The 13,075-nt window shown below is 42.8% G+C and overlaps 1 protein-coding gene across 1 annotated transcript in view; it reads left to right on the top strand.

The window, feature by feature from the left end:
- Positions 1-1,006, top strand: part of LOC112110503 (gamma-tubulin complex component 5) — a 46,463-nt gene extending 45,457 nt beyond the window's left edge. The window contains exon 23 of the mRNA XM_026650444.2: positions 630-1,006. Within this exon, the coding sequence (XP_026506229.1) occupies positions 630-676 (47 nt within the window). The 3' untranslated portion in view covers positions 677-1,006. The remainder of the gene's footprint in view (positions 1-629) is intronic.
- The last annotated feature ends 12,069 nt before the right edge of the window (positions 1,007-13,075 follow it).

Raw genomic sequence — 13,075 nt, 5'->3', positions numbered from 1 at the left:
TAAGTAACAGGTGCTTCTTTGGATGAATAAACATGTGATGATGTGGGTAGTGGTGCAAGAATAACACCAATTTGTTTATCTTAAATGATACTGGCTTCTCACAGTGACAGAGCATACAAAAGGTGGCCATGGTTGTAATTTCAAAAGTATAAATATGAGAGCAGAGCAGAACATCGATTAGGTCTACTGTTTCAAGAGAATTTTCTCTGTATTTGCACTGATGTAAATGAAAGCAGATTTTTTCCTATATTATTGGATCTTTTGGCTGGTGGGGTTATTCTCAGTGTAGATGTATTAATACTGTTTATTTACAAAGGATAAAGATACATTTATTCAGTTTTGCACCTTTTGCTAAGGATAAGGTTCCACACCAACATCTGAAAGGAAATTAACTCTCCTCAATTGGCCCCTCATTATTTCAGATATTTCAGGTAATGAAATTGATAAAATTGAAAATGCTTGAGGCAGGGACTTAAACCCTCAGATATTGTTATTTGTAATTTGAATAATAAAAGATCTCATCTGCCTAGTAAGCTATAAAACTGACAATTTCAGTAAACCTTTGCAGAGTGATGTAACCAAGACTATTTAAAATGTTTAAAAAATGTTTTATCTGTTTTGATTCACAGTGGAGTCTTTAGCTGTGTCACTCATGGCTGGCATGGAACAAAGTTAACAAAAGACCAGAGTGCATTGAACTACTCAAGAACTGAACTCCTGCAGCATTCATCTGCCACATTATTTATTCAAAATGAGCATTTTATACTGAAATCCATGTATATGTAGATAAATGGCAGTTGATATCATTTCCTTTCATTAACTGTTTGAAACTGTAAAATGTTTGAAACTGTAAATGGTGATGTACAGTATTTAATGAGTATTGATTGTGGCTGTTTTTTTTCCCCTGCGTGTTAGTATGCTATAACATCAGATTCATACTGTCTTGCAAAAGTAGCTGATTTGAAAATACATGAAATGTTTCTTCTTGTGAAGAAGGAATTACTCACTATTTTGTTAGAGTATTTGCTGATTAAGTCTTTAAAATAGTTTCCTTTAATTTTGCAAGAAATGTTAAATACTTGCCATTTTTAACTAGGATCAAAAGCACATATGTAGAATATACTATAACTGTGAAAATGCGGAGTACAAGAATACTTGTTCTCAGCTCCTTACCCTTCCCTTGTTCTTCCAGTCCTTTCCACAGCACAGGTGATCTGTCCCTTCTCCAGCTTCCTAGTCTCTTGCAACCCAGCCTCTAATATTGGTAGTTCTTCAAGTGTCTGTAAATGTGGATCTCACTCTTGGTATGCATGTGCCGCATGCACAACAAATCAGAATCTTTTAACCAGCTGTGTTCTTTGGGATCACACATGTGCCCTACATATCCTTGTGTTACCCCCTCTTGAGGGCAGAAAAGATGGAGTGTATTCAACTGCCACTCAATTCCTTCTTACCACCTGCAAAGAAACAGTCTCTAATCCTGGGACTAGCAGCCTTGTCCTGTCACTTGTTTTAAATAAATAATAAAAAGAGCCTGTAGAGATTGACTGAAATGCTACTTTTGTATCTGTACTTCTGCTGAAATACAGTCACGAACTTTGTAAGTTTTTTGGCTGTCTGAGCTCAGGTCAACAGTCTGCCAACCCTATGCCTTTAGGCTTAATATTTCTAAGCTTTCTAACCCCCATGGTTGCAGAGGAAACTCAGTATTTTTTTTAAACAAAAGCTGAGATTTTAATGTAATCACATGACTTCAAGAGCAGGGGCTTTAAGAGCAATACCAAATCACGAGAAAGCTGGCAACACTGGTGTGTCATACACAGGCAAACTGCTGGTGCCCTCTAGTATGTTCCATGTCAGTTTGTAGCTTATTTCAGGATGTTGTCTAAGCAAAATCTATACCATATTACCACAGCTTCCCTTTTACTACTATGTCTCAGACTTCTGGAGGGACCTCCTTTGAAGGTGGGGTGTCATCAGAGGTAATTTGTACCTTCATTCCACCTTGGTCTCTTCCCATCATGATATACCATGCTCTATAGTGTACCTATATTTGATATACTGTATCTATAAATACTTGCTGCTTGTCTAGTTTAACAGCACTAGCCTTAGCATGCTGTACTTGGGCGCTGAGGTCCAGGAGTTGCTTGGACTGGTTCAGGTATATTCATATGCTGTTTGGCCATATACCAAGTAGTTGTATACTTTGCTTTCTGTACTTTAAAAACTTGACTGATAAGATTGGTGGTGGTTTTTTATATACATTGGTCACTCCTAGCTCCACCCAACTTTCTTTTCTCTCAACCAGCTTTCAGTATTTCATTTAGCTAAGTGGCTGAACAAAACCAGAATACCTGCCACATTTGATGCAGCATTTACTTCTTGTGCGTCCCCTCCAAGGCTGCTGGATGTTTTGTTATGCTGGGTTCCTCCACGCCCCCTTCAAATAGGATTTCAGATAGGACAGCTCTAGTCATGGAAAAACTAGAGCTGATTATTTTTTAAGGGGGAGAGCAGTTGAGCCTGTGTATGTGCGTTCGCTTTCTCTCTCTCTGATAATGAAAAGGGATTTGGCTCAGGCTGGCTTCTGTTGTATTAATGTAGTTGGAATATATGGGCCCAGAGTCAACTATTTACATGACCCTTTTATTGTCCAGCACTAAAGTTTTAAAAAAGGTTCAGGTTTGGTACGTGACCTCAGTGTAGTACCAGGGCCCAAACACTATTAAAAATAGTGTAACCTGTTATTGAAGATACAGAAAAGAAGGAAAAAAGTTAAAGCATTTGAAATGCAAGATATTAAGTAAGGCTTTCATTATAACCATAACTCTTTTCCCCTTTCCCTTTACTGTAGAGTTTTTAGAATGAAACCCTACTGTCTGATGGTCTCTTAGAGGGTATTAAAGAGGGAGTTAACTGTCCTTTCTCTTTTTCCCAAAGAAGTTAGTTGAGATAGGCTGGAGCAATGGTGATTGCTGCTGTTCAAGTCCAGTCCTGTTTCCAAGAAGACAAAATAAGATAAATATGTATAAGAGGGGAGAGGAAAAAAATCAGTAAAGATAGAAGCAGCATTTTCTATCTCTGCTGTTGACTCTGACTTGCAGCCTCACTCTGGAGAAACAAAGGCACAATGCACCATTTTATCAGCCACACTGAGACCTGGCAAATTTGTACCAGCATTGGTGTGTTTAGAACATTGCTGTTAACTGCCTCTTTACTTACAAGCTCATGGCACTGTTGCAAAATATATAGTCTTGTCCAGCTAAGCCAGACTATTATTAGACAGAAGGCAAAAGGAGAGGGATAGGAAAAGGATACACAAGGGGAGGAAGATGTGACAAAGTCTCACATCCCAGGTGGTTGGGTTTCAGCCTGAGCCAGTGGAGATGGTGATGTCATGTAGGTCCCTTTTTTTTTTTTTGGACTAATCTGTTCAGGACACCTTTTCCCATCCAGCTGATTAAGGCCCATTGGTGTCTCGGTGGATCCTGAGGTCCTAAGGGGGTGGGTGGCAGCCATAAAGATTACTGCAGCAGTTGCTGGCAGACAGCTTCTTTTAGTTTTCCACCAAAAGTTGTCTTTTTAAAAACCCCAATAATGAGCTCATCCCCTCATTATTTTGTCCACAAATAAGTCTAGTTAGTGACACACCAGTTTTGGTTCCATTGATTTCCAGTCTCGCACTTCTCTTGTTTACCAGGCATGAGCTTAATGCAGTTCTTGAGTTACATCAATAGGTTGTCTTATTTAAATTAGTCTCTTTTGCATCTTTTCCCACCAACAATTATTGTTTTAATAGGTTATTGAAACACTTTGTAAACTTCTTTCTAGTTTACCACCGTTAAGCACACAAGTGGGATAAATGCATAGGCCTAATTATTATGAGACATCCCATCTGATAAAAGGTCTGGTTTAGAGAAGGGAAAGTTTCAAAAAGAGAATCTGCAGAACACTCCAAACTTTCAAAAGGTGACGTCTGATTTGAAACTCTCTGTTCCAGGAAATTCCACTAGATGAAAGGATTTCAGATTTCCTGAACTTGTATTACAGATCAGTTAATCCTCTCAGGAGTAGTCCAAGGCTATTGGTTTAATAATGCCTTGGTTACTGTTTTAAAAACACGAGAAAAGACATCTCCTGTCTGAAAAGCTTCCACTCTAAAAAGATAAACTACATATAGTTTACAGTGAAAAGATCATGGTGTAAATGACTGAGAACATGTAAGTTGAGGAAGAAGTAGAGAAGGAGATTTATAGGTCCAGAGAATTGGGAGGGAAAAGGATTATAGAGGAGAGGGAACTGGCTGAGTATAGAGTCAAAATAGTAGAATGACAGGCACCCAGAAATAAGATGTACGCACAAGTAGGACTATCTGGGGGCCTGGAAAATGAGGACAAAGTATTGGAAACTGATGTTTAAGGAGGTGTGAAACAGAAAACGGTCTTGTAAAGGAGGATTGCTATGGTTTGGGTGGCAGACAGATTTTGGATAGACAAGGGTTTAAGCTTGAGTTTAAGTAATTTAAATGTGAGATTGAACAAAGGGGAAGAGGTCAACACAGAGAGAACTGAAGACAGAAAAGTGGATGAGGCCACTCAGGGATAAAATGTAGAAAGAAAGGAGGGCCCCAAGATGGAACCCTGTGGGACACTGACCAAAGTAAAAGGAGCAAGAAGTGGAAGTTGAAGAAGCAATTTAAGAGATTAGAGAAAGGATGGTCAATTGGTGAAAATGATAGAAAAGTTGAGAAAAATAGAGGCTAATGTATAGAATTTTCAGAGATGCCTGTAATTCTCTCTCCTCCCTCCTCTTCCCCCCCCCCCCGTTACATTCCCAGTATTTTAATAACCTGAAAAAACAGCTATTATCTAGATCTTACATCCAAGTCAGATTCAGGTGGACCAGAGAGCTGCAGTAGTAGATCATAAATAAAAATATATCTGCATTTCAGTGTAAATGAAGTCAGAATGTCCAAGATCCATAATAAACCTAAATTGAGAGAATAATTGGTTGTTACCTATAAAATAAATTAAAAATGAAATAACAGTGTGGTGATAGTAGCTATAAAAATTGATTTTCTTTCTTTTCTGGATCTAATTTTCTATTTCCCTATCTTGTTCACTCCAATCATTCTCAATAGCTGAGGTTCACAATAAAACAACAAACTTTCCAGTGCTCCTCTTTTCCTTTAAGTCTACATAGAGATTGTGCAAAAGCCCTCAAGAAAAACAAGATCTAAGTTGTCTTTACCTCAGCAAATACCTTATAAAGACTTCCATGTTGGTAGCTTCTTAGGAAAAAAGCTCTTCTGAGGCAGTCCTTGACAGATTGTGGACCTGTAAATCTTATTTCAGCACCAGAAAAACAGTTTAGAAGCATATAGATATGCCTATATTATGACAAATGAGCATGGTTTCTGAAAGGAGATGTCTCTTTAAGCTGTTGGACATCTTTGACCCCATTAATGAAATATTTGAGAATAAGGAGAACTGGTTGATATATAGATAATTTACTTTGACTTTCCAAAGGCTTTTTATAGCCTTTCACAGAAGAGTTATTTAAGGAAACTTAGAAGAGTGGAAATCTGGTTGGCAGGGGGGAAAAAGAACTTGGTCAAGAATATGAATAAATGGTCAGTTCTCAGCAAAAGAGGTTAGTAGCTTGGTGCCTTAGGAACAGAGATGTTAAAAATTGCTTGCTACAAAATATTATGCTGGCTCATAAGACCAAAGGACTAGAGCTGAGGAATTCCAAGAGGATGACTAGAAGCAGATAAAATCTCAGATTATGCTTTACATAGACCAATACATAACAATACGTATTGGAAGGAACAATTTAAAAATTGTGTGTACTCTGATGGGTTCTGAATTAATTGTAACCTCTGAGGAAAAATGTGTAGATACAATACATGGGTCAATTAAAGCATCTGATCAATGGTGGATAAAAATCAATTAAAATAGGCTTATTAACAAAGAGACAGTAATTTCCCTTCATGTTACAATATTGCATAACTTAGTTCATTAGGTGAGTTTTGAGCTTCATTATAAATACTCAAAGTAGGAAAAAGCATTGTCAGGAAAGGTTAATTATCAGAGCATTTTAAAATGAACAGGTGAATGTATTTGTGTGTGTATATTGGATTTTTAGAAAAATAAAATATTTAATATCAGTGGTTCCCAACATACATTGAATACAGAACTTACTTTTATGCCTTCCAAACAATCAGTGATAGTTCAGAAGTCAAAAAGACACATATTAGCACCACCTAGAGGCAATGCATATTAAATGTTTTTATTTAAAGTATGATTCTTTAAAGATACTTGCCCACATCCTTGATTCTAGTCTAGCTTTACGTGTGTAGAGAGGGGACAAGGATCAAGGTGGAGGACAGAGGTGCCCTTTTTTTACATTTCTGGTCTTGGTGCCACTAGGATCTGCTTGCAATTGCCCAGATCGCTGGCGCATAGCGTGCTTTAACCACACCCTTTTCTCCCTCACAAATCATGAGATTCCTCTATGCAAGGGGAATGTCCAGCTATTTAAGGCAAGTGCCCCTTTGTGCCTTTCCCTGAGTTTTTCAAGATTCTTGTCCTGCCTTTCAATAGTGACCACCAGTTTGTAGCCCCCTAAGAGGTATATCCAGCCTGAGTCTGTTTGGGGGGGTCACTTTCTACTTGGACTAGAAATGTAAGGACATATTAGAATTTATACACAATACAGAAAAATAGAATGGGATTGCGTGCTATTTTAGGCCCTGATCCAGCAAAGCCTTTAAGTACAGTGGAACCCTGTTTATCCAATCTAATTGGGACCAGGGCCAGATCGGCTAATCAAAAATTTGGATAATCTGGAGAACGGGTTGACAGCCCGAGCCCTGCTGCTTGGGTATGAAGCGTCAATTTCTCATATTCCTGTGTGTGCACTGGTGGTTCGGTTAATACGGAAAGCCAAATAATGGAGGCTTGGATAAATGGGGTTCTACTGTATGTACTTAACTTTAATCATAGAATATCAGGATTGGAAGGGACCTCAGGAGGTCATCTAGTCTAACCCACTGCTCAAAGCAGGGCCAATCCCCAGACAGATTTTTACATCAGTTCCCTAAATGGCCCCCTCAAGGATTGAGCTCACAACCCTGGGTTTAGCAGGCCAATGCTCAAACCACTGAGCTATCCCCCCCAGTATATGAATAATCTAACTGACAACACAGCAGGTAGCGCCTCAAATTTCTGTAGTGTAGACAAGTCTTTAGAGATGGAAACAAATGCATCAGTGGAGAGAGACCTTCCTGGACAATGTCACTATATTATTGAGGCTGTGTATATTTGGTATGAAGCGAGAGCAAAGTTGCATTGGTGAGGAGCCTGGATGTTGGGTCAGGAATGTAACTCCGAAATGACCCCATATTGAGGTTCTAATCAGAATTGATGATGATGATGATTATTTCTGGCAGAATTTATTATTTCTGCCAATGGTGTTCTAATCACTTTCCAAACCTAGAAGGCGGCACAATCCCTGCCCCAAAATCCTGAGCCTTGTGCTCCTCATCAACACATCCCCCCAAACCAGTAAAATAAGAAAGGAAACATGGGCTCTGATCCTGCAAGCACTTACTTGTGTGCTCAACTTTATACAGAGGAGTGGTCCCATTGAAATTAATGGGACCACTGTGTGTAAAGCTAGGAATGTGTGTAAGGCCTAGTCTATCCCTAATTTATACCATCATATCAATGTTGTTTTGGGGTGTGAAAAAAACCACACCTGTAATGACACAGCTATGCTGACAAAACTCCCAGTGTAGCTCTTCTTTCAGAATAGCTAACAACATTTGGGTAAATGCTCCTACACCCAGCAGAACCACTCTTTCTGTCTGTGTATAAATTACGGACTATGCCAGTATAGGCTGTGTAGCATACACATAGCCTAAGTGCTTACAGGAGGGGAGCCTAGAAGAGTTTTGTGTTCTTTCTATCGAATCAGAAGTTTTCTGGAAGAACAAAAATGAAAAATTATTTCTTATAGCCAAATATTGTGGAGTGCAACAGTCATGGCTTGTTAATTTAAAAATCTAATAGCAGTAGAGTGAAAAGCTAGTTGCTTTAAAGTAGCAGAAAAATTGATAATTTAAAATGTGAAAGAGTACAAGGGCAAATACCCTGGATCTACCCACATTGGCATGATAGTTGCAGCAGCACCAGAATGGGACTTGAGGCACCATCCTGCAAAGACTTACCATGTGCTTGATTTTACACATATGTGTAGTGCCATTGAACTCAATAGGAATACTCTCATGTATAAGGTTAAAAACATGCATATGTCTTTGCAGGATTGGGACACATGTTGTAAGAGATGTAGGTATTTAGGCAGACTCAGTGCCAAGGGGAGAAAAATAGAAAGCCTGGCATTGCATTTAGGCAGATGCTTTCATGCAAAAATATGCTCACTGTTGTCCTCAACCTTTATAGAATAGAATCGTGCAATCATAGAGATGTAGGACTGGAAGAGACTTCAAAAGGTCACCCAATATATCCCCCCATGCTGAGGCAGGAGTAAGTATACCTAGACCATGTCTGTCAGGTGTCTGACTGACCCTTTCTTAAAAACTGCCAGTGATGAGGATAGGGTGACCAGATGTCCCGATTTTGTAGGGACAGTCCCGATTTTTGGGTCTTTTTCTTATATAGGCTCCTGTTACCCCTCACCCCCTGTCCCAATTTTTCACACTTGCTGTCTGGTCACCCTAGATGAGGATTCTGCAACCTCCATTGGTAACCTGTTCCAGTGCTTAACTACCCTTATAGTGTGAAAGTTTACCCTATTGTCTAACATACATCTCGCTTGCTGCAAACCAAGCTGATTACTTCTACGTACTGATCACTGTCCTCTTTATAACAACCTTTTATATGTTTGAAGACTTCTATCATATTCCCCCGCAGCCTTCTCTTCGCTAGACTAAACATGCCCAATTCTTTTGATCTTTCCTCTTAGGTCATGTTTTTTAGACTGCTGGACATTTTTGTCACTTTCTTCTGGACTCTCTCCTGCTCGTTCGTATCTTTTTTAAAGTGTGGCACCCAGAATTGGACACAGGACTCCAGCTGAGTCCTCACCAGTGCCCAGTAGAGTGGAACAATTCTCTCCCACATCTTACATCTGCCACTCCTGTTAATACACCCCAGAATGACATTTACTTGTTTTACAACATCATTATGATCCCAGAGCGAGCAGGGTGAGTTCGTTAGAAATGCAGATCATCAATATCTAAACTGTAATGGAAGTGGAAATAGAGAAATGGCTATGTCTACACTCACAAGTATGTCGCTCAGGGGTGTGAAAAAACACCATCTGAACAACATCACCGACAGAAGCCCTGGTGCGGACAGTGCTATGTCCACGGGAGAGACTTAGGCCCTGTCTACACTGGAAAGATTCTGCACAGTAAAGCAGCTTTCTGCACTGTAACTCCCGAGTTGTACACACTGCCAAGCCACTTAGTGCACAGAAACTGCGTAGTTGCAGCGCTGTAAAAAAATCACCCCGATGAGAGGCGTAGAGCTTTCTGCGCCAGGGCTACAGCGCTGCTGTGCCAGTGTAGACACCCTGGTTGATTACAGCGCTGCCATTGGCCTCCAGGAGGTGTCCCACAATGCCTGTTCTCGCCTCTCTGGTTATCGGTTTGAACTCTACTGCCCTGCCCTCAGGTGACCAACCGTCATCCCCACCCCGTAAATTCCTTTGGAATTTTGAAAGTCCCCTTCATGTTTGCTCGGTGATGCATGCATCCCTCAGTGTATCCCTCATCTTTCCAGGTGGCCATGCCTGCTCCACGTACCAGGTAATCCCCTGCTTGGAGCAATGCCGAGCTGCTGGACCTCATCAGCATTTGGGGAGAGAAGACTGTCCAGTCCCAGCTGCGCTCCAGCCGTAGGAACTATGATACCTATGGAAAGATTTCACGATGCATGACAGAAAGGGCCCATGAACTGGAATACACTGCAGTGCAGGGTCAAAGTGAAGGAGCTGCAGAACGCCTACCACAAGGTGTGGGAGGCAAATCACAGCTCCTGGGCTGCGCCCACGAGCTGCCGGTTCTACAAAGAGCTGGACGTAATACTCGGTGGTGACCCCACCTCCACTGTGAAGGCCCCTGTGGATACTTTGTTGGCTCGTGTGCCAGTCAAGAGTGGACCAAGCCAGGAGGAGGAAATCTTGGACAAGGATGTGGAGGGTGAGGGGGACCCAGAGGCAGAGGATGACTCGGAGGTCAGAGACGTATGAAGCCAGGAGCTCTTTTCTACCCTAGAAGAGGAGGCCCCTGGTAAGTGGATTTGATTTTGGGAATCACTGAAGCGAGTTGTTGGGGGCAGGAGGGTTGGAGAAAGCAGGCTTGTCTCTCACCGCATGCCTAGTCTGAGCGGCGGGACAGGCTGTTGATAGACTCCCTCACTTCACAGGAATTTGCCTCAGAGATCTCCAGGAAACTCTCGTGGAGATACTGGGCAATCTGCTTCCGCAGGTTCTTTGGCAGAGCTGCTTTGTTTCTTGCCCCATTAACAGTAACTTTCCTGCGCCACTCTGCCGTCAAGGGGGTAGGGAGGAACCATTGCTGCACACAGGCGAGCCACATAGGGGACAGGACAGAAGCTGCAGTCTTGGAGAAGACCTCCCTTGATTCCCTGCTCACCCTCAGCAGCAAGATATCTTCCATAATGATCACATCCTGTGGAAAGTGTGAGGACAGGAATGATTATCAGGCTCCCCCCTACAGTGCTGGCTCTCCCCGAGAGCCATGTGCCCAATGTACAGCAGGGTCTGGGAAGAGTGATTTACCCTGCCCCTGCAGCTACTCACCATTTTGGGGGTCTTGTGGCTTGTGTGCTTGCGTGGGGTCAGCCAGTTAGTGACAGGTGTGTGAGTACTGGCTGTGTTTTAAATCATTGAATCAGTGTTCTCTGTGTTGCAAATGATGCTGCTTCTGTAAAATGTTGCGTTTAAACTTCACAGAAATGACCATGGGAGCCCAGCCTCCCTCTTTGTTATCAGCGGCTGAACGGTTGCTCAGAATTAGAAAGTGGCCAAGAAGAACTAAGGAGGACTTTCTGTGTGATGTTATGATGCACTCCACAGCCAAGAAGCAGGAATTGAAAGAGTGGAGGGACAGGGAGAAGAGGGACCGAAAGAAGAACATGGCACACCAGAATGAAGCCATGGAGTGGCTCTTAAACATTATGGAGCGCCAAGCAGACATGCTCCAGGCGATACTAGCTCTTCAAACCGAGCAGCTCTGCGCCTACCCTCCCCTGCAGCCGCTGTTGCAAAACTCTTTCCCATGCTCCCCCTAGACACCGCCAACACACTCTTATCAACCTCCTGGCTCCAGTCTATACCCGCGGCATTTCACTCCTCCCGCCTCACAGTCCAGCACTGTGGACTCCCAATACCCACTGCACTCAACACCCATCCCCCTGCAGTTTGGCCCTTCTGAAGTACAGTACACACTGCATTGTACTCCAAAGGAGAAGGTTGGATATGACCCCTGGACATACACAAATCTTTAGCCGTCCTGGGACCCAACCTCCTCCTGGGACCTTCCCTTCCCCCATCCCCCTCACTGCTGAGGTTCTTTTTTGTTTGACTCTCTCCTCCGGTTGTTGTTTTTTAATAAAAGAATTGTGTTGCTTTGAAAGGAGTCTTTATTCTTTCTATTAATTGAAAGCAAACAGAGCCCTGCAAAGCAACAGACAATTATGTTAAACCTTCATAGTGCATTGTCTGCACCAATCACCTCCTAGCATTACAAGCACTGCACTCCTGAGCATAACAACAAATATTAGTGGCTTTCAGCTTCAAATTGCTGCCTCAAGGCATCCCTGATCCTTATGGCCCCGCACTGCGCTGCACTCCTCTAATAGCCCTGGTCTCTGGCTGTTCAAACTCAGCCTCCAAGTGCTGAGCCTCTGCGGTCCAGCCCTGAGTGAAGATTTTACCCTTCCTTTCACAAATATTATGGAGCGTACAGCACGTGGTTATAAGCATAGGAATATTGTCATCGGCCAGGTCCAGCTTCCCATACAAGCATCGCCAGCAGGCTTTTAAACGGCCAAATGCACACTCAACAGTCATTCTGCACTTGCTCAGCTTGTTGTTGAACGCTCCTTGCTGCTGTCAGGTTGCCCCGTGTATGGCTTCATAAGCCACGGCATTAAGGAATAGGCAGGGTCTCACAGGATCACAATGGTCATTTTGACTTTCCCTACGGTGATCTTCTGATCCGGGAAGAAAGTCCCTGCTTGCAGCTTCCTGAACGAGCCAGTGTTCCGAAAGATGCATGCATCATGCACCTTTCTGGACCAGCTTGCATTAATGTCTGTGAAATGCCCATGGTGATGCACAAGCACCTGGAGAACCATTCAGAAATACCCCCTGCAATTAATGTACTTGGTGGCTAGGTGGTCTGGTGCCAGAATTGGAATATGCGTGCCATCTATCGCCCCTCCGCAGTTAGGGAAGTCCATTTGTGCAAAGCCATCCACAATATCACGCATGTTGCCCAGAGTCACGGTCTTTTGGAGCAGGATGTGATTAATGGCCCTGCACACTTACATCAACATGAGTCCAACGGTCAACTTTCCCACTCCGAACTGGTTAGTGACTGATCAGTAGCAGTCTGGAGTAGCCAGCTTCCACAGTGCAATCGCCACGCGCTTCTCCAATGGCAGGGCAGCTCTCATTCTTGTGTCCTTGCGCTGCAGGGCTGGGGCGAGCTCATCACAGTCCCATGAATGTGGCTTTCCTCATCCGAAAGTTCTGCAGCCACTGCTCGTCATCCCAGACGTGCATCACTATGTGATACCACCACTCACTGCTTGTTTCCTGAGCCCAAAAGCGGCGTTCCACTGTGGTCAGCACTTCCCTGAATGCCACAAGCAATCTCATGTCGTAGCTAGTACGCGTGGAGAGATCAATGTCGCACTCCTCTTGCCTTTGTAGTTTAAGGAATAACTCCACTGCCACTCATGACATGCTGGTCAGAGCGAGCAGCACACTGGTCAGGAGTTCGGGATCCAGAGGCAGG

The sequence above is a fragment of the Terrapene carolina genome, unplaced genomic scaffold (genome assembly GCF_002925995.2).
Source record: "Terrapene carolina triunguis isolate 2854851 unplaced genomic scaffold, T_m_triunguis-2.0 Scaffold25, whole genome shotgun sequence".
In the NCBI taxonomy this organism is placed as follows: Eukaryota; Metazoa; Chordata; order Testudines; family Emydidae; genus Terrapene; species Terrapene triunguis.
This window is presented reverse-complemented; position numbering and strand designations above follow the sequence as displayed.